This window comes from Plecotus auritus (assembly GCF_963455305.1).
Source record: "Plecotus auritus genome assembly, chromosome: 6".
NCBI classification, from domain to species: Eukaryota; Metazoa; Chordata; class Mammalia; order Chiroptera; family Vespertilionidae; genus Plecotus; species Plecotus auritus.
Genome location: NC_137773.1, coordinates 112,129,877 through 112,153,862, shown reverse-complemented (window position 1 = coordinate 112,153,862; position 23,986 = coordinate 112,129,877). Strand labels below are relative to the sequence as shown.

General features: G+C 49.7%; 1 protein-coding gene across 1 annotated transcript in view; it reads left to right on the top strand.

Moving 5' to 3' along the window:
- The window catches only part of SYNPO2 (synaptopodin 2), a 169,897-nt gene extending 146,808 nt beyond the window's left edge, over positions 1–23,089 (top strand). The window contains exon 5 of the mRNA XM_080671922.1: positions 19,257–23,089. Coding sequence (XP_080528048.1) covers positions 19,257–19,787 — 531 coding nt within the window. The 3' untranslated portion in view covers positions 19,788–23,089. The remainder of the gene's footprint in view (positions 1–19,256) is intronic.
- Positions 23,090–23,986: the final 897 nt, after the last annotated feature.

Below are 23,986 nucleotides of genomic sequence, written 5' to 3'. Positions count from 1 at the left end.
GACCTGCCCATCAGAGGCCACAGGGGAGGGGACCTGCCCATTTGGGGTCCCAGGGGAGGGGACCTGCCCATCAGAGGCCACAGGGGAGAGTACCTGCCCGTCAGAGGCCACAGGGGAGGAGACCTGCCCATTAGCAACCACAAGCGCACCTGTCTGAGAAACGCCAGTCACTTAGACCAGATACATCAAAGGGAGACACTGACTAAACTCCCTGGAGTTGGGTGCCCCAGGTGAGAGACACTCATAAAGAAGGTAGGGGGGTGCTTAGGGCTCAGTCAGTGGTGGGGATGCCTGACATGGTGTGGTCACTGCTGAGGGACACCATGCACGCCTGGCAGAGCCTCACACACACTCAGCTGCCTGCACAGTGTGGCCAGGGCTGTGCAGTGCACACCAGGCGGTCTAGGGAGAAAGCCCTCATGTCTAGTAACGATAACGCGAGAAACGTTCCCCCCAATTTTTAAGTTAAAACAGAAGTGGTTTGATTAGGGGAAGCCCAAGGCAAACATTTCTTAAAGGAAACCCCGTGGGCTGAGGTGACAGCTGGCAGGAAGGCTCGTGGAGCACCAAGAGGTAAACCGCCTGAGCAGAAGGCAGGCCGCCTCTCCCGGCCTTGGTCCCTGGCTGGGAGGGGGTACAAGGACAGGCGTCACTCTAGAGTCCTGAGGACTCAGTGAGGCAGTGCGCGTTGTGTTCCAGGGGGCGCATGGCCCACAGAAAGCCTTCCCATGTCCGCTGTGGGGGGCACTGTAAAGGGCACGAAATAGACAACAGCTGCGGCTCAGCACTCCCAGGAGCAACACATACACAGCCAGATGGGAGCCCAGGTGAAGGGCCCAAAAACAACTGGAGAAGTGAGCTGCACTAATGGAGCAGTGTGTGCTAATGGAGCAGTGTGAGCGCTAATGGAGCAGTGTGAGCACTAATGGAGCAGTGTGTGCTAATGGAGCAGTGTGTGTTAATGGAGCAGTGTGTGCTAATGGAGCAGTGTGAGTGCTAATGGAGCAGTGTGTGCTAATGGAGCAGTGTGTGTTAATGGAGTAGTGTGTGCTAATGGAGCAGTGTGAGTGCTAATGGAGCAGTGTGAGTGCTAATGGCGCAGTGTGAGCGCTAATGGAGCAGTGTGTGCTAATGGAGCAGTGTGAGTGCTAATGGAGCAGTGTGAGGGCCAATGGCGCAGTGTGTGCTAATGGAGCAGTGTGAGTGCTAATGGAGCAGTGTGAGCGCTAATGGAGCAGTGTGAGCGCTAATGGAGCAGTGTGTGCTAATGGAGCAGTGTGAGTGCTAATGGATCAGTGTGTGCTAATGGATCAGTGTGTGCTAATGGAGCAGTGTGAGCGCTAATGGAGCAGTGTGTGCTAATGGAGCAGTGTGAGCACTAATGGAGCAGTGTGAGCGCTAATGGATCAGTGTGTGCTAATGGATCAGTGTGTGCTAATGGAGCAGTGTGAGTGCTAATGGAGCAGTGTGTGCTAATGGAGCAGTGTGTGCTAATGGCGCAGTGTGTGCAAATGGAGCAGTGTGAGTGCTAATGGAGCAGTGTGAGCGCTAATGGAGCAGTGTGAGCGCTAATGGAGCAGTGTGTGCTAATGGAGCAGTGTGAGTGCTAATGGATCAGTGTGTGCTAATGGATCAGTGTGTGCTAATGGAGCAGTGTGAGCGCTAATGGAGCAGTGTGTGCTAATGGAGCAGTGTGAGCACTAATGGAGCAGTGTGAGCGCTAATGGATCAGTGTGTGCTAATGGATCAGTGTGTGCTAATGGAGCAGTGTGAGCGCTAATGGAGCAGTGTGTGCTAATGGAGCAGTGTGTGCTAATGGAGCAGTGTGAGCACTAATGGAGCAGTGTGAGCACTAATGGAGCAGTGTGTGCTAATGGAGCACTGTGAGCACTAATGGAGCAGTGTGTGCTAATGGAGCAGTGTGAGCGCTAATGGAGCAGTGTGAGCGCTAATGGAGCAGTGTGTGCTAATGGAGCAGTGTGAGTGCTAATGGAGCAGTGTGTGCTAATGGAGCAGTGTGTGTTAATGGAGTAGTGTGTGCTAATGGAGCAGTGTGAGTGCTAATGGAGCAGTGTGAGTGCTAATGGCGCAGTGTGAGCGCTAATGGAGCAGTGTGTGCTAATGGAGCAGTGTGAGTGCTAATGGAGCAGTGTGAGGGCCAATGGCGCAGTGTGTGCTAATGGAGCAGTGTGAGTGCTAATGGAGCAGTGTGAGCGCTAATGGAGCAGTGTGAGCGCTAATGGAGCAGTGTGTGCTAATGGAGCAGTGTGAGTGCTAATGGATCAGTGTGTGCTAATGGATCAGTGTGTGCTAATGGAGCAGTGTGAGCGCTAATGGAGCAGTGTGTGCTAATGGAGCAGTGTGAGCACTAATGGAGCAGTGTGAGCGCTAATGGATCAGTGTGTGCTAATGGATCAGTGTGTGCTAATGGAGCAGTGTGAGTGCTAATGGAGCAGTGTGTGCTAATGGAGCAGTGTGTGCTAATGGCGCAGTGTGTGCTAATGGAGCAGTGTGAGTGCTAATGGAGCAGTGTGAGCGCTAATGGAGCAGTGTGAGCACTAATGGAGCAGTGTGTGCTAATGGAGCAGTGTGAGTGCTAATGGATCAGTGTGTGCTAATGGATCAGTGTGTGCTAATGGAGCAGTGTGAGCGCTAATGGAGCAGTGTGTGCTAATGGAGCAGTGTGAGCACTAATGGAGCAGTGTGAGCGCTAATGGATCAGTGTGTGCTAATGGATCAGTGTGTGCTAATGGAGCAGTGTGAGCGCTAATGGAGCAGTGTGTGCTAATGGAGCAGTGTGAGCACTAATGGAGCAGTGTGAGCACTAATGGAGCAGTGTGTGCTAATGGAGCACTGTGAGCACTAATGGAGCAGTGTGTGCTAATGGAGCAGTGTGAGCGCTAATGGAGCAGTGTGAGCGCTAATGGAGCAGTGTGAGCGCTAATGGAGCAGTGTGAGTGCTAATGGAGCAGTGTGTGCTAATGGATCAGTGTGTGCTAATGGAGCAGTGTGAGCACTAATGGAGCAGTGTGTGCTAATGGAGCAGTGTGAGCGCTAATGGAGCAGTGTGAGCGCTAATGGAGCAGTGTGTGCTAATGGAGCAGTGTGAGCACTAATGGAGCAGTGTGAGCGCTAATGGATCAGTGTGTGCTAATGGATCAGTGTGTGCTAATGGAGCAGTGTGAGCGCTAATGGAGCAGTGTGTGCTAATGGAGCAGTGTGTGCTAATGGAGCAGTGTGAGCACTAATGGAGCAGTGTGTGCTAATGGAGCACTGTGAGCACTAATGGAGCAGTGTGTGCTAATGGAGCAGTGTGAGCGCTAATGGAGCAGTGTGAGCGCTAATGGAGCAGTGTGTGCTAATGGAGCAGTGTGAGTGCTAATGGAGCAGTGTGTGCTAATGGATCAGTGTGTGCTAATGGAGCAGTGTGAGCACTAATGGAGCAGTGTGTGCTAATGGAGCAGTGTGAGCGCTAATGGAGCAGTGTGAGCGCTAATGGAGCAGTGTGAGCGCTAATGGAGCAGTGTGTGCTAATGGAGCAGTGTGAGTGCTAATGGAGCAGTGTGTGCTAATGGATCAGTGTGTGCTAATGGAGCAGTGTGAGCACTAATGGAGCAGTGTGTGCTAATGGAGCAGTGTGAGCGCTAATGGAGCAGTGTGAGCGCTAATGGAGCAGTGTGTGCTAATGGAGCAGTGTGAGTGCTAATGGAGCAGTGTGTGCTAATGGATCAGTGTGTGCTAATGGAGCAGTGTGTGCTAATGGAGCAGTGTGAGCGCTAATGGAGCAGTGTGACCGCTAATGGAGCAGTGTGTGCTAATGGAGCAGTGTGAGCGCTAATGGAGCAGTGTGAGCACTAATGGAGCAGTGTGTGCTAATGGAGCAGTGTGAGCACTAATGGAGCAGTGTGAGCTAATGGAGCAGTGTGAGCACTAATGGAGCAGTGTGAGTGCTAATGGAGCAGTGTGTGCTAATGGAGCAGTGTGAGCACTAATGGAGCAGTGTGAGCACTAATGGCACAGTGTGTGCTAATGGATCAGTGTGAGCACTAATGGAGCAGTGTGTGCTAATGGAGCAGTGTGAGCACTAATGGATCAGTGTGAGCACTAATGGCACAGTGTGTGCTAATGGATCAGTGTGAGCACTAATGGATCAGTGTGTGCTAATGGCACAGTGTGTGCTAATGGATCAGTGTGTGTTAATGGAGCAGTGTGTGCTAATGGATCAGTGTGAGCACTAATGGAGCAGTGTGTGCTAATGGATCAGTGTGAGCACTAATGGAGCAGTGTGAGTGCTAATGGAGCAGTGTGAGCACTAATGGCACAGTGTGTGCTAATGGATCAGTGTGAGCACTAATGGAGCAGTGTGTGCTAATGGAGCAGTGTGAGCACTAATGGAGCAGTGTGTGCTAATGGAGCAGTCTGTGCTAATGGAGCAGTGTGTGTGTTAATCGCCTATTGACCTAGGGAGTGGGCCACTGGGAGCCCTGTCTTGTCTCTCCTGCCTCACCCTCACTGACGCTTTCTGGGTCCCTGTGCCCCTATTGCTCTCTGCTCAGCTGGCAGCCAAGTTTTTATTGTCTTGGTATTTCGTTATTGGAGTGGCTTACAAAGAGGAGACCACCTTTTAAAAATTTGGGTTCGGTATATTTTTTAAAGGGAAACCCAACATCAGCTGTGCTCAATTTGAAGCACCGATGTGAACTCAAACAAGTGAGGTGCCCGGGCAGTGCCCAGCGAACTCTCACGGGGAAAGGCTGGAGTTAGATGTGTTCCCAGGACAGGAGAGTGGACTCATCAGGGGCCTCTCCAGGGAAGTGGGCATGGCAGGGCGGCCGGTCCCCAGGCTCTGAGGCCGTGGCAGACAGCTGTTCCCATCCCTCTTCCCGCCACTGTCCCAGGACAAAGGGTCAGCACCCGCCTCTGCAGGGTAACCGATCCCCTTGCCCCAGAAGTGGGATCGGTTTCCAAAAGCAGAAAGAGTGACCCCTGGGCCTGCAAACCCCCAGCGCCCTGCCAGCGACGCAAAGCAGTCCTCAGAGGATGAGCGCTGGTGCAGGGAGGAGCCTAAATTCCAGCCGCCTTTCAAACCCTGGGGGACTTTTGTGGGTTTTCTGGAACTTCTAGAATCCTCTGAGTCAGAAGCAGAAGTCAGGACTGATCTTGAAGAGAAAAAAGCCAAGCAAGCCGAGAATCTGAAAAATTTCTCTGATTCAAAAATTGCTTTTATTTCAAAAACAATTTAATTGATTTCATTCAGCTTTTTCTTTTGTGACATTTAATCACATTTTTTTTTCTTTAAAAGTGAAAAAGCAACTAGATCCCATTCTTGCATGGCACACCCCTAAGTTCTTTTTTCCCCCAAACATTAAAAAAATGTTCACAAAACCATCCTCTAAAGCTAAAAAGTCAGTCAGTAATAGGCTGAAGTATATAATAAAGTGCTAATTTAAAGTGTCATATTGGTCCTTCCACAATTCGGGTGTTTTTCCCCCTAATCACACAGAATGTATTGTGGTCCAACTACTTGTTAGTACTTATCAGAAAGTGCCAACCATAATCTTTCCTGTAAACCCATTAGGGGCTACACAGAGTTTGAATTCTACCTTATGAATTAGCCAGCAGACTGCCACAACTCATTTTGGGTGGCGTTGCTGAAATAAATAGCAAAGCAAAATACGTCACTCAGAACTTTCGATTTTAATTTAATTTACACTTGAATTCACCAAGTACCCTGATTTCCTGTGGCACAGACCTTAGCTTTCACACACTAGCGCCTTCACAGTGTTCCCACACAGCTGCCCAATGTTTGTTCCCCGGGAAAAGTCCAGACCCCCTGGCCCCTGCTTAGAATTTCGGGTTCAGTAGGTTCAGGTGGAATACACCCCTGGTGATTGTGATGCTAGTAGGCTGTGACCCACATTTTGAAAAATACTTTTCTAACACAAAAAACACTTCAGTCAGCTTCATTCTTTCAGCCTGTAAGTAGTTTTCCAGTTCACCCCTTCATCTTCTTGGAAATGCGCCTCTTTTAGTGGTCTGAGTGGAGGGAAACCCAGACAGAGTGCCATGGGCGGCTTTACTCCCAGTGTCCAGTAGATGGCAACAAATGCCGTCCCCGCAGGCAGGGCTTCCCCGCCGCCTCCCAAACCTTGACACAGAATTTGAATGGAACATTGTTTCTCATTGATTTCTCTTTTAAAAAATCTTTATTGTTGAGAGCATTACAGATGTCCCCCTCTTCTCCCTCATTGCCCACTCCACCCGGTTCCCGCCCTGCCCCAGGCCTTCACCACCCTACTGTCTATATCCATAGGTGAAATCTTCGGTTAATCTCTTCCCCCCTCCTCTCCTCTCTTCCCCCTGATATTCCTGTCTATTCCATGCTTCCATGCCTTTGATTCTGTTTTATTCACCAGTTTATTTTGTTTATTAGATTTATTGTTCATTTATTTTTATTTTTAGATTCAATTGTTGATAGATATTTATTGCCATTTTATTGTTCATGTTTTTTATTTCTCCTCCTCCTCCTCCTCCTCCTCCTCCTCCTCCTCCTCCTCCTCCTCTTTCCTCTTATTAAAGAAGACCCTTCAACATCTCATGTAATGCTGGTTTGGTGGTGATGAGCTCCTTTAGCTTTTTCTTATCTGTAAAGCTCTTTATCTGACCCTCAGTTCTATATGCGAGCTTTGCTGGGTAGAGTAATCTTGGTTGTAGGTCCTTGGTATTCATTATTTTGAATATTTCTTGCCAGTCCCTTCTGGACTGAAAAGTTTCTGTTGAGAAATCAGCTGACAAGCATATGGGCGTTCCCTTGTAGGTAGCTAACTGCTTTTCTCTTGTTGCTTTTAAGATTCTCTCTTTGTCTTTAACCTTTGGCATTTGAGTTATGATGTGTCTTGGTGTGGGCCTCTTTGGGTTCCTTTTGTTTGGGACTCTTTGTGCTTCCTTTTCTTATAAGTCTATTTCTTTCACCAGGGAGGGGAAGTTTTCTGTCATTATTTCTTCAAATAGGTTTTCAATATCTTGCTTTCTCTCTTCTCCTTCTGTCACCCCCATGATGTGGATGTTGGTATGCTTGAAGTTGTCCCAGAGGCTCCTTATACTATCTTCATATTTTTGGATTCTTTTTCTTTTTGCTCTTCTGATTGGGTGTTTTTTGCTTCCTCATATTCCAAATCCTTTATTTGATTCTTGGACTCCTCTCCTCTATTGTTGAATCCCTGTAAATTATTCTTTATTTCAGTTAGTGTATTCTTCATCTCTGACTGGTCCTTTTTCATGTCTTTGATGTTCTCACTAAGATCCATGAAAGTCTCATGTAGATCCTTGAGTAACCTTATAACCATGGTTTTGAACTCTATATCCAGTAGTTTGTTTGCTTCCATTTCTTTCATTTGTGACATGTTTCTTTGTCTCCACATTTTGGCTGCTTCCCTGTGTTTGTTTCTATGTATTAGGTAGAGTGGCTATATCTCCTGGAATTGGTAGAGTGGCCTTGTGTAGTAGGTGTTCTGTAGGGCTCAATGGCTCAGCCTCCCAGGCTCACTGATTTTTTAAACAGAAGAATACAGAGGCCTCCAGATGTGATTTCATAGAGCACCCTGCTTCTAATCCAGGCAGAGAATAAATATTTCTAGAAGCAGAATGATATGAATTTTATCATCCTGATGAGGGACTGGACCAAGTTCCTCATCTCTGAGAAAGGGAGGGATTCATGACTTCTCATGGTGGGAGAGCAATCGAGTCTGTTATCACCAGTCACAGATGTTCTCAGTAATAACTAACTTAAATCTCTCTGGCATGAATCAGAACATTCTTATCTTGTGATCTAGGCTAACGGAGTCTTTTGATGCACTTTGAAGGCTAATTAGCTTTTTTAAATGAAAACAGATATGATTGTAGAATTTGCAAAACTAGAAAAAAGCTCATGCAGTTTACGGATCACAGGGGAGGAGCCCAAAGTTTTTGTTGAACCTGAAGAGTGAGGTGATGGAGTGATGGGGTGGACAGACAAGGCACAGAGAGTGTGGGACCACGTGGCAGAAACCCCCAACGGAGAGGCAGCTTTGATCCAACTGCAGTGTTTTCAGACCTTTGACACACTCAACTTTATTTCTGAAACAGAAAAGGTGGTGCCTGTCCGGAGGTCTGTAATATGAGATACATGTCTGTACACTTCCCAGTGGAGGAGAAATGACTATAAGGAAATTGGGGAGCTAGCTATTTGAGGATGAGAGTGAAGGTCTCCACTGGTGAAAAAGAAGGAATTAGAATTAATGAATGGAATTGCAAGATGGTAAATTTCAGTTTAACTTAACCTCACACACCTGTGGAGAAGAGATGGAGAACGACTGTATTTCATGTATGCTGGGCACATGAAATGCGCTAAAAGCTTTGTTTAATGCATGTACTGAAGTGAAATCTCACCACAACCTTATTTGGTGGAAATGATCCTCGTTTTTTTCTTAGCTGATAAGGAAACTGGAGCTCAGAGAGGTTAAGAAAATTGCCCAAAGCTGCCCAGTGGGTAAGGGGGCCGACGCAGCAGATGGGACCAGGCCCATCAGTTCTCCCAGCCTGTGTCCCCCACCCACACCTCCACCCCCACCTCCCCCATGTACCCCCCACCCCCCACCCGCAGCGCCGTGCAGGTGGCAAAGGAACCTCTACTCCCTGTTCCTAGGAGTTTATAATGTTCCACATAAATGTCAGCTAAAGAACATTCAGGCTCTTAAATCTTGTACTTTGATTTACTTCAATACTTTTTAAAAGAATGGGTCAGTTTAAGACCTGACAAGGCAAAATTTGTTTATTCCTTACCACTCTAATTCCAGGGTATTTGAAAGAAAAGTACCTTAAAATTAAGTACACTTTCTAAGGAGAGGAAAACGGAGCTTAGGTGGTGAGGGACCTTCTCCTCTGTTTGAGGCCCAGCCCAGAGGGCTTGCTCCGGGCCCCATGTGGGGACAGTGTGACTGCAATGCCACCCCGGCACTTAAAACAGATCCTCCTGAGAAGGGAGCGTCCAGAGCCTCAGAGGGAGTCCGGTCCTGGACACCATCAGGCACCCTAGAGCGAGGTAGGCAATGGGCCTGCCATGCTGTGAAGCAGAACTTCTGGAACCTTCTGCCTGTCCTTTCTCCTGAATCACTGGCTCTTTGTCCTTTGCTGTCCCATGCAGGTTCTGTTTATAAAATTACGTCACGTGTACTGTGCACTCACACAGAAAGCAAACTTTTACAAATAAGAACCATTTAGCCATCGTCTTCTTTGCTGCCACTGTTCAGCTGGTTTTGCTATCATTTTGCTTTGCTCTGAGACTTCTGTAATATTCGAACTGTGAGCCATGCCCAAGGTCAAGCCCGGCCTTGGGAATGGGGCGTAACTGTTTATCAGTGTGTCCTGGGTCACACCGCATGGTCAAGCTTCATTTTTTCTCAGCTTGACTTTATTTTTTTTTTTTAAAAAAGTACTGGCCTAGACCAGTGGTCGGCAAACTGTGGCTCATGAGCTGAAGTTTGCTGCTCTGTTGACTAAGGAGTTTGCCGACCACTGGGATAGGGGCTTAATCACAAGGAACAACAACAGCCTGTAATTATTGGAATCGAGAGTCTAGGTCAGTGGTCAGCAAACTCATTAGTCAACAGAGCCGCAGTTAGCCGACCACTGGCCTAGACCGACCTGAATTTAGCAGCTCATTATATCATCACAGTAGCATTTCATCCGGGACCATATGACCTACAGTAATAAACTGTAGGAGAGTCTCCTTCAGCCTTTCCATGAAAGAACTGAGAGAGATCATGCCTCCCAGGTAAAACACACACCAAACGTCCAGCGTAGGTCAGTCACCACGTGTGTCATTCCAGGTGGTCTAGCCTCGGTCACCACGTGTGAGATTCCAGGTGGTCCAGCCTCGGTCACCACGTGTGAGATTCCAGGTGGTCCAGCCTCGGTCACCACGTGTGAGACTGCAGGTGGCCCAGCCTCGGTCACCACGTGTGTCATTCCAGGTGGTCCAGCCTCGGTCACCACGTGTGAGATTCCAGGCGGTCCAGCCTCGGTCAGTAGACATACCTTCCCTCGGTGGGCGCAATGAGAGAGCCCTGCAGATAGGAGAGGCTGTGATGATAGCTAGTGCCGAGGGCACAATGAAATGCTTGGTCTCTGATTTTAAGCCTGGTCAGTAGACATACCAATACCTGTGCACTGCCCCCTTGAGCCATTGGTGGGAGTACAGATGTGCCTGGGAGTAGTATTCTCTTTCTTCTGATTCCATTTCACAGCAGTGTAATGGCCTACCTGGGCCCAGAGCCTGAGCTGTAGCTCAGCGTCATGAAATCAGATGCCCTGGACATCCACGGTGGCTCCGAGGCTGCCGCTGAGGGAGCACAGGCTGACACAGATGTCAGTCTGTCTTCCCTCTGCTGTTTTCTAGCTGTTTAGTTGGGTGTGTTTATTACCGTTTCCGTTCAGCATGACTCTGCATTAGTTTCAGGTAAGCAACACAGTGGATAGACCTGCCTGTGTTCCCTCCAATAAGTTAAGTGCCCAAGTGCTCTCTTCTCTCTTTTTTTAAACAGTTTTAAACAATAACTGGTTTGAGAGAGAGAGAAACATCATTTTGTTGTTCCACGTATTTATGCATTATTCGTTGGTTGCTTCTTGTAAGTGCGCTGACTGGGGATCGAACCTGAAACCTTGGTGTATCAGGATGACGCTGCAATCAACTGCGTCACCCGGCCAGCGCCTGCCCAAGTATTTTCCAAATGAAGTCAATGCTTCCTATTTTGAAGAAATGTGCCTGGGACACTTCTGATAGAAAATGTTTCTAAGTTTCCCAGTTTTATTTGAAAAGCACACACACCCTCATGACTAGTGCTGCTTCAATCTAGTTTTCTGCTTTAATCTATTACCCCCACTCTTGGCCCCTTGCCCCTTGCCCCCAGTGGTCTTTTATCTATTCCAGAAAAATGGCCATTCAAACCCCACTTACTCTACAGTGTTCCTGTGCCTCTAAGATGAAATGAGCACAGCTGGTGTGGCTCAGTGGTTGAGCATCGACCTGTGAACCAGGAGATCACAGATTGATTCCTGGTCAGGGCACATGCCCAGGTTTTAGGATCCCAGTGTGGGGCATACAGGAGGCAGCTGATCAATGATTCTCTCTGCATTGATGTTTCTGTCTCTCCCTCTCCCTTCCTCTCTATGAAATCAATTAAAAGAAAAAGAAATAATAAGGTGTTTATTTAAAAAAAGAAATAAAATGAAATGAATACATGAAGTTTTTGTCTAAATTCCCTCAAATGAGAAAGATGTCATTAATAGAAAATTTATCAGTTGGACCAGGATGTGCTAAGTCAATTAAACAAAATCTTTCCTGCTCTGTGCTTAAGAAAACAATTGGTGGCGATTTCCCAGATGGAAAATTATATTTTTTATTCCTAATTTTAAACATCACTCCAAGGCCATGTTTTTTTTGACAAAGGAAACATAAATATGATTTGGTAATAAATCTCAAAAATTTCCCAAAAACAGTAGGTTAAACATTTTCCCTAGGGCTCAAGATATGAATCAAGGGATCTATCTAATCAGCTTTAAAAAAGTGATGGACAGAAAAAGCAGTTACAAAGATGGAATAAGTCATTTTCCTCAAGTTGCACTTCCCTCATCCTTGTGGAAGAATGGTACCCAGTTTTGTGTCATTGTGCTACTAGACCAGAGGGGTCTTCACCTGCCCGCCTCCAACCAATCAACGCGGACAGAAGTTTGCAGACAATAAAGTAGAGGTTTAGCCTGGCCGGTGTGGGTCAGTGGTTGAGCATTGGCCAATGAACCAGGAAGTCACAGTTCAATTCCCCATCAGGGGACATGCCCAGGTTGACGGCTCAATCCCCAGTATGAGGTGTGCAGGAGGCAGCTGATCAATGATTCTCTCTCATCATTGATGTTTCTCTCTCTCTCTCCCTCTCCCCTCCTTTCTGAAATCAATAAAAAGATATTTAAAAAAATTTTTTTAAATAGTAAAGTAGAGGTTTATTAGTTGAGGACATGGCACCGAGCCCAGAGTCCCAGGTGAGCTGGTCTCAGAGACCTGACTCCAGAGGGGGTGGAGACATGGGAGAAAACTCACTCCTCACGGGACTAAGGGAGCAGTGTGGGCTCTACTGACGGGTGGGCCAGGGAAGGGCGTGGGTGATCATTGCACAGCCGGGCGTCCTTCCGTCTGGTTTCATGAGCGTGTGGTCTGTAGGGTCCTCCAAGTCCATGGCCTGGGACTGAGACACGCCTGAAGCCAAGATGCCTTTCGCTTCAGGGAAACTCTGCTTCTGCATCAGCAGACCAGGCATGTCCTTGAGTCAGTGTGGTGCTGACCAGATGGGATGTCCGCGGCTTGATGGTGAGGAGGGGCGTGGAGGAACAGAGAGGAGAGGGTCACGTTGCAGACATGGAGTTCTGCATGGACAGAGTTGTGGTGTCTCTGTCATCACCGTCAACTCGCTCTGGTTGCCAGTTTTTAATGTAATCAGGATGCGGCAGAGGCTGTCTTACAACCACGCCAGGGGGACTTGGAAAGGCCCAGTCAAGGTGGTCAGGCAGCACACAGACATGTCTTAAGAATTCTTGTCCCCGACATCCTAACTGATGCATTTCCTCTGGAGACGGGCTTGCTGCAGGGCCACGGGTCCCTTGCAGCACGGCGGCGCAAGAAACACCCTGACTGGGAGAGAACGTTGAAGAGTCTGTCTGAACCAGACCGACAGCACACGTGGAACAAGAGTGCGAGGCTCTGCACAAGGACAGTTTTGCGGCTTCTTTCCTGCATTCAAAATTAAGGAGGGACAGCAGGCAGGTTACATGGAGTCGGGGGGGCAGGGCCAGGATGGGTTATAGGATGGGTAACAAGAGAGGGGATCGCTTCTGGGTTTCACAGGTGTGTCCCCTACATGCACAGCTGTGTTGCCTGCATGCACAGCTGTGTTGCCTGCATGTGCAGGTGTGTTCTCTATCTGCACAGGTGTGTCCCTGAACTCACAAGTGTGTTCCCTGCATGCACAGGTATGTCCCTGCATGCACAGTTGTGTTTCCTGCCTGCATAGCCGTGTTGCCTGCATGCATAGCTGTGTTGCCTGCATGCACAGGTGTGTCCCTGCATGAACAGGTATGTTCCCTGCATGCACAGGCGTGTTGCCTGCATGCACAGCTGTGTTGCCTGCATGCACAGGAGCCATGGGCAGGGTTGGCTCAAAACCTTTCCCTAAGGAGCTATGGGCCTGGGGCGTGACTGCCCACCAGGACCCGCCAGGTTAGGAACTTATGATTTATGGCATCACCCCCTCTTCATCCACAGGTAGTAGGCACATCATCTATGAAAAGCCTCTCTTCTCTCTTTTCTTCTCAGGGCAGATGCAGGTTCACAGTGACTCTTCTTTGTGAGGGAGGGCAGGAGGGAAAGGTGGCCTGGGTGTGTCTTAGGAAAGGTATTTAGGATATTAGGGACAGCTAGCACTGAATTCACGTCGGGAAAGATACTTTAAGTGGCTTTATAATCTATACTAATAAAAGGGTAATATGCTAATTAGACCAGACATCTTCTGGATGTCCTTCCGGACAAAGCCACGGTGGCGGGGTCCAAGGCAGAGACGGTTAGGGGCAATCAGGCCAGCAGGGGAGGGCAGTTAGGGGCGATCAGGCAGGCAGGCAGAGGGGTCAGGGGCGATCAGGCCAGCAGGCAGAGTGGTTAGGGGTGATCAGGCAGGCAGGTAGGTGAGCGGTTAGGAGCCAGGGGTCCCGGATTGCGAGAGGGATGTCCAACTGCCAGTTTAGGCCAGATCCCCCGGCAGTCAGACATCCCCCAAGGGGTCCCGGATTGGAGAGGGTGCAGGCCGGGCTGAGGGACCCCCGTCCCGTGCACAATTTTCATGCACCAGGCCTCTAGTTTATCATGTGAGGTACATAAGCATTAATTTTATACTAATCATGATAGTCTCCTTTATTACGTGCTTACAGGTGCCAGACACTGACATTTTTCTCTACAGAAGCCCCCACAAGGTCAAAGATTCATTTACTTCACAGGATCAACATCCTTTGCTTATGGTGAAAATTACATTTTCTCTATAGAAACTGATGAAATTAGAACTTCTTACATCTGTTTTTTTCCTGTGGTGGGATCTCAATGACCTTTACTGTTTAAATCTTTTAGAGAGAAACGTGATTAAAAGGTTTTATTTTTATGTTCTAATGGATTAACGTAGACTTTTACAAGAAATATACTGAAGGAAGGCTTTTCCCCAGAATTACAGACTATCTCACTGGCGGTTCCAGCGAATGACCTGGAACGGGGCCCCGTAAATAGGATGCTCACAGCTGTGTCTTTAGAGTCTCGCGCTTCCTTTGTGAGGATGAGGGAGGGTGTGAGGGTAAAAATGGCTGCTGGGGTGATTTCTCTCCTCTAACAGATTTGATGCCTTAAAATACACTATTTAGATACAATTCTATCCTCTATGGCTTTGATTCCTCAGTTTCCCTGTGCAAACACAGCCTCACTGTGTGGCCTCGTCAATTACTAATGGCCACGCCTCAGTTTCCTTACATGGGAGGCGGGGAATGTAGGGCTGTTGAGGGGATTAACCGGGAAGAAGTGCTTAGAACTGGAACCAGCAGGTAGTAAAAAAAAAGCTGTGCATTTTACTGTTGCCCTTGCCTCTGAGATGAAAGGGACCCCAGACGCATGTGGAGTCCCTCGACCTGTCTCCCTGACCTCAAATGACTGGGTTATTTTTATGATGTTAGAGCCAAAGGTTCAAGGACAGGAGGAAGCCTGCGTCTGGCCCGCCTGGAGCCGGCGGAAGTGAAGTCAGCGCGTGTTTCTGGCCAGCCCTGCCCCGGCCTGATGCTGGTGGCACCGGCTCCTATCAGGGCCGCCCGCGGGTGCCAACCCCACTTCAAAGCAAGGCCCCTCCTATTTTTATCCCGTGGGCAGCCTGCCTGGCGCTGCCTCTTGAACAAAAGGTCCTCCCAGGCCTCTGACTCCTCACAATGACAGAATAATCCTGTCCTGGTGCCCTAAGGGTCGGCGTGTAAGCCCCGTCTGTCCTCCCGCTTCGGAGGGGAGCCCGCATTACTGCCGCCGCACAGCCGGAGGGCAAGGCCCCAGGAGAGCCCCATGCTGCCCAGAGGGGCCAGGCAGCACCCCCAGGTCAGGCGATGCCCACAGTCACGTGGTGTCCAAGGACGGCTTCCACTCTCACACCCGGACCCTTTCTCTCAAAGGGCTCCCTTCAAATACTTTTTAAAAGTGAATTGAGCCTGGCCGGCAAGGCTCAGTGGTTGAGCATCAACCTAAACACCAGGAGGTCACAGTTCAATTCCTGGTCGGGCACATGCAGCCAGAAGGCAGCCGATCCATGATTCTCTCTCATCATTGATGTTTCTCAGTCTCTCTCTCTCCCTTCCTCTCTGAAATCAATAAAAATATATTTTTTTAAAAAGTGAATTGATTTAGGACTGAAAATGTAATCTGAAAGTGAACCTAACAGGAATTAAGATGCACAGTCCGTGGCAGAGTCAGACGAGCAGCTCTGGCCACCAGCCGGCCTCTCCCTAGGCCTGGCGTGTGGACTGCGTTCTCGGGGCTGTTTAAGCAGTGTGTGCTCACGTGGCTGCCCATGTTCTCAATAATACGGCTCAGAAGTCCTGCTTCCATGCATGGTTCTCGGCCAGCAGAAATGGACAGTCCCCTCTGTTTGTTTTCTTATTTTTATTTTTTAAAATATATTTTTATTGATTTCAGAGAGGAAGGGAGAGGGAGAGAGAGATAGAAACATCAATGATGAGAGAGAATCATTGATTGGCTGCCTGTTACACGTCCCCTACTGGGGATTGAGCCTGAAACCCAGGCATGTGCCCAACCAGGAATTGAACTGTGACCTCGTGGTTCATAAGTAGATTCTCAAGCACTGAGCCACACCGGCTGGGCAGTCCTGGCTTAGATAAGAGTGCTGCCACAGAACTTCCCCAAACTTCACATGGTGGAGGAAAATTTAAGATTCACTCGGAGAAGGCAGGTCCCAGGGAATATGAGGTAGAGACTGTTTTATTAAGAGACTAGAACAAAAATGATCTAAAAATTCTCCTGACCCATGACTCCCTGCTTGATTGTGTCTAAATAACCTCCAGGGAACATTTGCCCAATATTTAAAGATCTCGATAAAGGAATTCCAAATCTCCATGGAGAATTTGTCTAAGACTTCTCAAAGCAGTTTAAACCCCTCACAGTCCCACAGACCTAAGTGCAAACCTTTTCCCTCCACGTTAAAACCTCCTACCTGTTTAGAAAATGGATTCCTTTGCAAGTATTGCTTCATCCTACTTGTCTTGCCAAACTTGGCCTGACACGTGGTTTGGTGCGTGTATGTTGCGGGTGAGGGTGGGCAGGAGTCTCTGCGTGAGAGTCACACCATATGCCACTGACCTGGGGGAAGGGCTGCACGGAAGGGTGTGACCACACATCGTGGCAAAGCCAGCCCCGTCTCCTGCTTCTGGTGATAGTGAAATGGCCATTCATTCCTCAGCAAACACCAAGCACCTACTTGTCAGTCACTGTTCCAGGTCTGAGGATGTCTTAGCTGGAGCTAAATTCTAGTGGGAAGAAGCAGGTAAGCAAACTAACTGAAAAAACATTTATTCTGTTAGGTGGGCGTGCGCCTAGGGGAGAGATCAAGCAGCGAGGAGGGACAGGGAATTTTGAGAGACTAGCCAAAGTGCGACCATGTGATGTGAGTAAGGCCTGAAGGAGGGGCAGCGGAGTCATGGGTGCTGATGCTGGGAGGCAGCAGGGTCAGCAGATGCAAAGGTCCTGGGGCATCAGGGTGCCTGGTGAGATCATAGCAGGGAAGAGGCCAGCGCAGCCGGATCAAAGGGGCAGGGAGCTATGGCCAGGCGGCTCAGGGGGCTGGAGTGCCGTCGGTACCCCAAAAGGCTGTGGGCTCCCTATCCGCTCAGGGCGCACACGGGAGGCAACCTTCGCTGAAAAAAATCTCTGAGATCTTTGTTATCAGGACGTCATTCAACCATGGGTTGAACTTTCTCATTTCTGAGTTTCCATTCTGATGACGTTGAAACTAAACAGGTGGGAGAAAGACCCGAAAGTAAGCTTTTGTCTTTCATCCGGTGCTGTGGATGCTCTGAAGTGTGTGCACCCGTGCGGTCCTTAAGCCTCCCAAAGGGAGTGGTAGCTCGCTCTCTCTCCAGTTATGAGCAGTGATGCCAGTCCCCTGGGCGTGCCCTCAGGAGCCCCGCCTGCATTTGTGGGGTCTTGGGTCCCTTTATTATCACCCCTCAAGTCTCTGAGGTGTGAGGACCTGAGGTGCTCTATCCAGAGACAGACCAGGGAAGGCAGGCATCCCTGGGCGCCCCGGGGATCTGTAGACCAATGCTGCTCCGCCCGTTGTAAAGACAGAGGGAGGCATCCGCACACCGTGAGAGAGAGGCGAGAGCTGCGTTTCTCTTTGCCACACTGAATGCCAATGCGTCTCACGTTCAGACAGTCCCTCCTGATCCTGTCCCGATGGGTGGAGAGCCCCACCTCCGGATGACTTGTGGCTGAGCTGCCACAGCGGAGCTAACACGGGAGAGTGTTGCACACTGCCTGAGGGCGAGGACCTCAGTGAATCACCCCTGTGCTCCCAGGTGTGTAGTCGAATGCCTGGGAATAGTAGGTGCTCAATAAAATACGTGCTGAGTGAGTGATGACGCCAATGCATAGGTAATGGGACGTGGAAATCAGCCCGCCCACGATGATGACTGATACCAAGCTTGGCCCCGCCCACCCTGACCGTAGAGGGAAGAAGACTTATTACAGGGTTACATTAGGATACGGAGGCAAGTTTTTGCTAGGATTCAACCATTATTACTGACGTTTTAATGACTGAGGAGAAGCCAGACCCATTCTACGGACCCTCCATTCTTCTGCGTGAGCCCAGAATGAACCATCTCCGTTCTTTGTGTGCCCAGCGGGAAAAAGCAGAAACAAAACATTGGAAGCAGAGCTATCCTGTCAGATCCAGGTTTACTATTCACTTTAAAGTTAATAACTTGACTGAGAAATAAAAGCTGTTAAAACCGTTCACTGGCCCTCGCTGGTTTGGCTCAGTGGACAAAGCTTCGACCTGTGTTCTGAAGGGTCATGGGTTCGATTCTGATCAAGAGCACATGCCCAGGTTGAGGGATTAATCCCCAGCAGGGGGCGTGCAGGAGGCAGGTGATCAATAATTCTCTCTCATCATTGCTGTTTCTCTCTTTCTCCCTTCCCTCTCTGAGATCAATAAAAATATATTGAAAAACAAAACCAAAAACCGTTCATGGAATTTGAACACACTCACCAGCCAGGCAACACTTTTTGTCCTGGAGGGGACGTTGTGGGCCGTGAAGGTGCCTCCGTGCCCAGGGGCGCCCGCTGCTCCCGCCAGCCTGGCCAGCGGCGCCTGGGCAGGCAGAGTGTGTGAGGAGTGCGGGCGGTGCCAAGGCTTTCATAAACCCTCTGTGCACGTTTAGACAGAGGGAACATCGCTTCCAAAGGGGTGTGTTTCAGGGATACCAACTGTCCAAGAAACAAGGAATGAGGCCGTACACAAGGGGGGAAGACGCAAACGGGACAGCGGGAAGCGCTGCCCTCAGAGACGTGGCCATCCCCACGCTTAGGAACGAGACCCCGGTCCTTCCCCCTTCCCCCAGCGCAGGCAGGCCCACGAGGAGAGGCCTGCCCTCCGCTAGGCGAGTGGCGTTAGCACGTCTCAGCGCTCACGCCTGTCCCTGCTGTAGGCAGAGGGCTACGGTGAGATGCAGATTCCAAGTCACTTGAGGGAAGTAAGGGGCCCAGAGGTCACGGTCTGCTTCCGGGCGGTAGATGTGTCCTATGTATTTTGTGCGGGAGCACAGGACGCGGCGCGGTGGGCAGAGCGTGCAGATGTGAGTGTGTGTGGGGCAGACAAGGCTGGGGGCTCCCGGGATGACAGGGGTCACACCCAAGAGACTTGGGAGCCTCGGAGCTACGGGCTCAGGGACGGAGAGTGACCAGGAGGCCTGAGTCCGGTCCGGCCCAGAGCCCTGCACACGCCTAGGCAGCCGGCTCGGCCCCGCCTAGGCTCCGGAGGACCTGCTCTTACAGGGTGTGGGCATGGCCCACCAGTGCCCAGAATGACAGTCCATTGGCACAAACCACAGTGGGTAAGATGCCCTAACATTGTCCTTGCTTCTAGGAGAGTGGACGCTCGCTGTCTCTCCCTGGAAGACCCATCCCACCCACCGCTTCTGCGACACCTGCCTGGGCGCGCCGGCCTGCTCACCGCTACCCCGCCCAGCCTGCCGCGGGGCCAGAGGGAACAGACAGGAGACTCGCTCCCTGGGAAGCAGCAGCCGAGTCTCCTCTGGGTCTTGTGGAGGATGTCTTCCGACCCAGAGACATCCAGGACTCCGTCGTGGCCAACGTGGTCTCGGCCGCTCGCAGGAAAGTGCTCCCGGCGCCCATGGGGGGTTGGGGCGACAGGCTGCCCCACTCCCCGCAGGCCCCAACAGCCAGTGTGGGCCTGTGCGGGAGGCGAGAGTATCACGGGGCACCCCTCCCCAACAGTAGTCTCCCCACCCACTCCCAGTGGCTGCACGCCTCTTACAGGCAGCCTTCCAGGAATGATTCTCAGATGACGTCCCTGGAGACCAGATCCGAGTACTGCCTCTTGGCAGCTGAGGGCAACTACAACCCCCACCCCAGGGGGTGGAGACGCCCAACATGAGGCAGAAGGTGGGTCGTGGGCCCCTGTAATGGTCACTTTTAGCGATGTCCCTCAGCAGGGCCTCTGATTCCTGCAGTAGCTTTAGATTCACTTTGGTCTTAGCATGTTCTCAGAAGTCACTTGAGGGGGTGTGTATGTATGCACATGCGTGAGCACGGATCATGCCCGTGTCTGCTGACGCACAGAACTTCTTCAAAGGAAAAAATCCCTTCTCTGTGTGGACTGCTGGCTGGTATCTAACTAATAACGTTAATCACACTTCTCCCACGGGTAGGGGGTAGCCTAGCAACCAGAGCCCACTCAGGCACCATGAAAGGACGTGTTTTCCTCTGAGCGGCTCGGTCCAGGGAGGAGCGAGGGAGACAGCTGAGAGCAGTAGCACCGAGGACTGTGGCGGTGGGAAGTTATCAGTTCAGCAAGGCAGTGATGACTACATTAAACACGAGTCCCTTGGTGTTATTTTAAGCATTTCCCAGAAACATTTTTAAAAACGTAATAAAATTCAGATTATTTTGTGGAGCTGCCATATCGGCATTCTCAGAAAGAAAGATAGTTACACGTTGCCTAAGAGTAAGATAGTTACACGTTGCAGAGGACATTTGAGGTGAATGGTGTAATGTGTGGGGAATAGAAAGGTCTAGGTAAGGGAGGGTTTGCTTTTAATCCCCTCAAAGCCAGCGGCCTGAGACGGGCGCGTTCGGGGCTCAGGTGCCCTCACTGGTTAGGGATCTAGTCTCATATCCTCACCAGCTCTGACACTCAAAGCTTCTCTCATTAGTAGAGTGAGCTTTGATGTGCCCATTATGCATTTTGCTGCTCATCATATAAACATGGGCTGAGCTTCAGCACAGAATGAGGTCGTCGGTGGCACTGCCTGTGTCACCAAAGGTCCGAGGGATTGTTGCTACGAGTTACATGGAGTGAGGTTGATGTGAAGGAAAAAACTGCTGGTGGATTTAAGGACGTGGTGGAGGGAGGTGTCTGGCGCTATGCAGCCAAGGTCGTGACCATTCATTTAGTTAGAGAAAGCCGTGTTCCTTTGCCAAGCTGTCAGAGGCTGTTCCCAGGAGGCAGGCAGCTGCCCGCCGGTTCCCTGACCCATGCCTGTCAGCACAACCCGAGACCGTGCACGCCAGCTCCTCTCTGCCCGGCCCACAAGCGCCGACCAGAAGGGCATGCCAAGTACTTCCCATCAGAAGCAAGGAATGAGAATATTCATAACAAAGAACATTTTAAGTACTGAAAATTTTCTTAGGTATTTAAAATGATTATTTTGCTTTGTTTTACTTTTTTTAAACATATATTTTCATTGATTTCAGAGAGGAAGGGAGAGGGAGAGAGAGAGAGAGAAACATCAGTGATGAGAGAGACTCATTGATTGGCTGCCTCCTGCACACCCCCTACTGGGGATCGAGCCCCAACCCAGGCATGTGCCCTGACCTGGCTCATGGGTTGACACTCAACCACTGAGCCAAGCCAAGCCAGCTTGTTTTACTTTTTCACTCTTGGACGTATCATTCTGATGGTGTCTCTCACAGAATAAAACTTTAAAGTATTTTTCCAGGGCACAACTGACACCTGGAAGTAGAAGAAGACAAATGTGAAGAAATCACGGTACACTCTATTATGATGCACCCGCCTTCTTTATTTATGGAGAAAAGAAGGAAGTTTTCTAAGGTTATATTGTTAAATTATCTTAGATTGATATTGTGTTAATTGTCTCAAACTATGTCATTATTGATCCCTAAGAGTTTCTATGGCATCTTTGAAAAGAATGCCTGACATATTGATTAGCCCGTGTCAGCCAATTCTCGAGAATCCCCCACATAAAATGTGTCTCCGCTTCACACACTGTCCTGGCTGAATCGTTCTGGACAGCAGTGTTTTGAGATGTGGCTGATCCATCGGGAATGAGTGCTGACGGGATGAGGTCGTATTGTATTGCTTTCTCTTCCCAGTTGTAGAAGTTACTTCCATTTCTCCTAGGAGTCAATACTCCAGTTCCAGACCCACGCTGATGTACATGATAAAAGTCACTAAAGCTTTCACTGCACACAATAGAGAGAAGCAGGCGTGTTTTTTAAAAATAGGTTTTATGTTATTATTTTTTCAATGTTTTTTAGAGAGAAAGGAAGGGAGAGGGATAGAGAGATAGAAACATCGATGAGAGAGAAACGTCACCAATCTGCTGCCTCCTGCACGCGCCCTGCTGGGTGTCAAGCCCGCAACTCGGGCATGTGCCCTGACCAGGAATCAAACCCGGTGGCCTCATGGTTCCTGGGTCGGCGCTCAACCACTGAGCCAGATCGGCCAGGCAGACATTTTAAACAAATGTTTTTTATAACGCAGCCCCCAACTCTCCGCCGGCTGCAGACACCAGATCAAAAGGCCCAGGTAGTAAGCTGCCCGATTTGCCCCTGACACCAGGAAAGGACACGCCAGGCAGGGAGGGTGTCCGTTTCACTCCCGCAGGCAGTGCACGTCTCGTGCGCTTATTACACATCAATGTTTCAAGTCATGCTTTGCAGGAGTAACTCTGAAGTGTCCCTGCCACACCCTCCACAGTGGACTGAAAAGGCGTGAAGCGGGTTGCTCACACTCAGCTGATGTTTGAGGCAGGCCACGAGCCCCCAAGGGCTGGGCCAGTGAGTGGGAGCCCCCCAGACGCCTGCCCGCTGCAGCAGCCCTCCCGAGGGAGCCGCGCCCGTGAGTGCAGACCACACGGAGGAAGACCCTTCTTAATGCAGGCGGGAACACTGGCGGGGAGTGCCTGTTTCCGTGGAATGAAGTGTGTTCCCTAAAAGTACAGGGTGCCAGGCACAGCCACATGGACCCAGCACCTTTCCTCCGCCTTGAGGTTACATATCTGATCACCGTGTGCGTGTGACGTGTTCATTAAGATTATTCCAATTTTGTCCAGTATTTTGAGTTTCATAAGGGCACCACTCTAGTCCATGTATCTTTGAATGGGTCTCTGTTATGTTCTGGCATCATAACTTACATGGGAAAAGGCATATAAGCGTATTGGTGAATTAAAACATTGGATAAAATGATTACATCAAGTAGGCTCAGCTATTAGCTTTAGAGAGGAACTGTAGGCATGCTTGTTTTTGAAGAGGAAGTAGATGTTCACATTTGATTTCTAGTAAAAGTAGGAGTGGCCACACGGTCCCCATTTTTTCGTTAGGAAGAGACTGTGTCCCTGCTCGTGAGATGGGCAGTTGCACCTGTGTTTATCCCGGATCCTGTATCTGAAAGATGCGCACTAAATGCGCAGTTATGTGAGTAATAAAAGGAACTTGAAAATCAACTCAGAGGCTTTTCATTTTTCCTTACAAAGAACTGTTTTGAATTAGTCCTTACCCCAAAGAACATTTAATCTCATCTACTACATATTTTCTAAATGTTCATTTCTACAATATCCATTTCCAGACACATCAAAAGAACTTCACACTCATTTAAAAACTTTAGAAAAATCTTATCTTTAAATGCAAGAGGTTTGAGATCCAAACATATTTTCATATGAGTCTTCTTCTTCTTATTATTTTTAAATATATTTTTATTGATTTCAGAGAGGAAGGGAGAGGGAGAGGAAGAGGGAGATAGAAACATCAATGATGAGAGGGAGTCATTGATCCGCTGCCTCCTGCACATCCGCCCCCAACTGGGGATCGAGCGCAACCTGGGCGTGTGCCCTGAGCGGGAATTGAACCCTGACCTCCTGGTTTATAGGTCAAACCCTGACCTCCTGGTTTATAGGTTGATGTTCAACCACTGAGCCACACCAGCCCGGCCAAATGAGGACTGTTGTAAAGATCAACACGACAGAAGGGGTGGTCGGAGGAACCCCTGGGGCTCGGTCACTAAACTTTTCCAAGCACCAAGAGGCAGGTGGTGTTCTCTAGACCTGGGGCCAACACAGCCCGAGGCAAGGGGAGCTCAAGTCGGGGATCAGAGCAGCCACGGAGAAGCCCTGAGAGCAGCTCATGTGTCCCTGGCCCCTGTCCTTAAACTGGGGAAGGCACTGCCCCCACTCACTCTCACGTGGCCATGGCCATGGCCGTGGCGGAAGTGACGTGGCAGCAGTCAGGAGTCTCAGCGGCCAACCCCGCCCTGTCAGGTGCGGGGGGGCGGGGGGCTTGCTGGTTTCTCCTGTCACTCACCCCGAGCTCCTCCGGATGGGCACAAGGGCAGAGGAG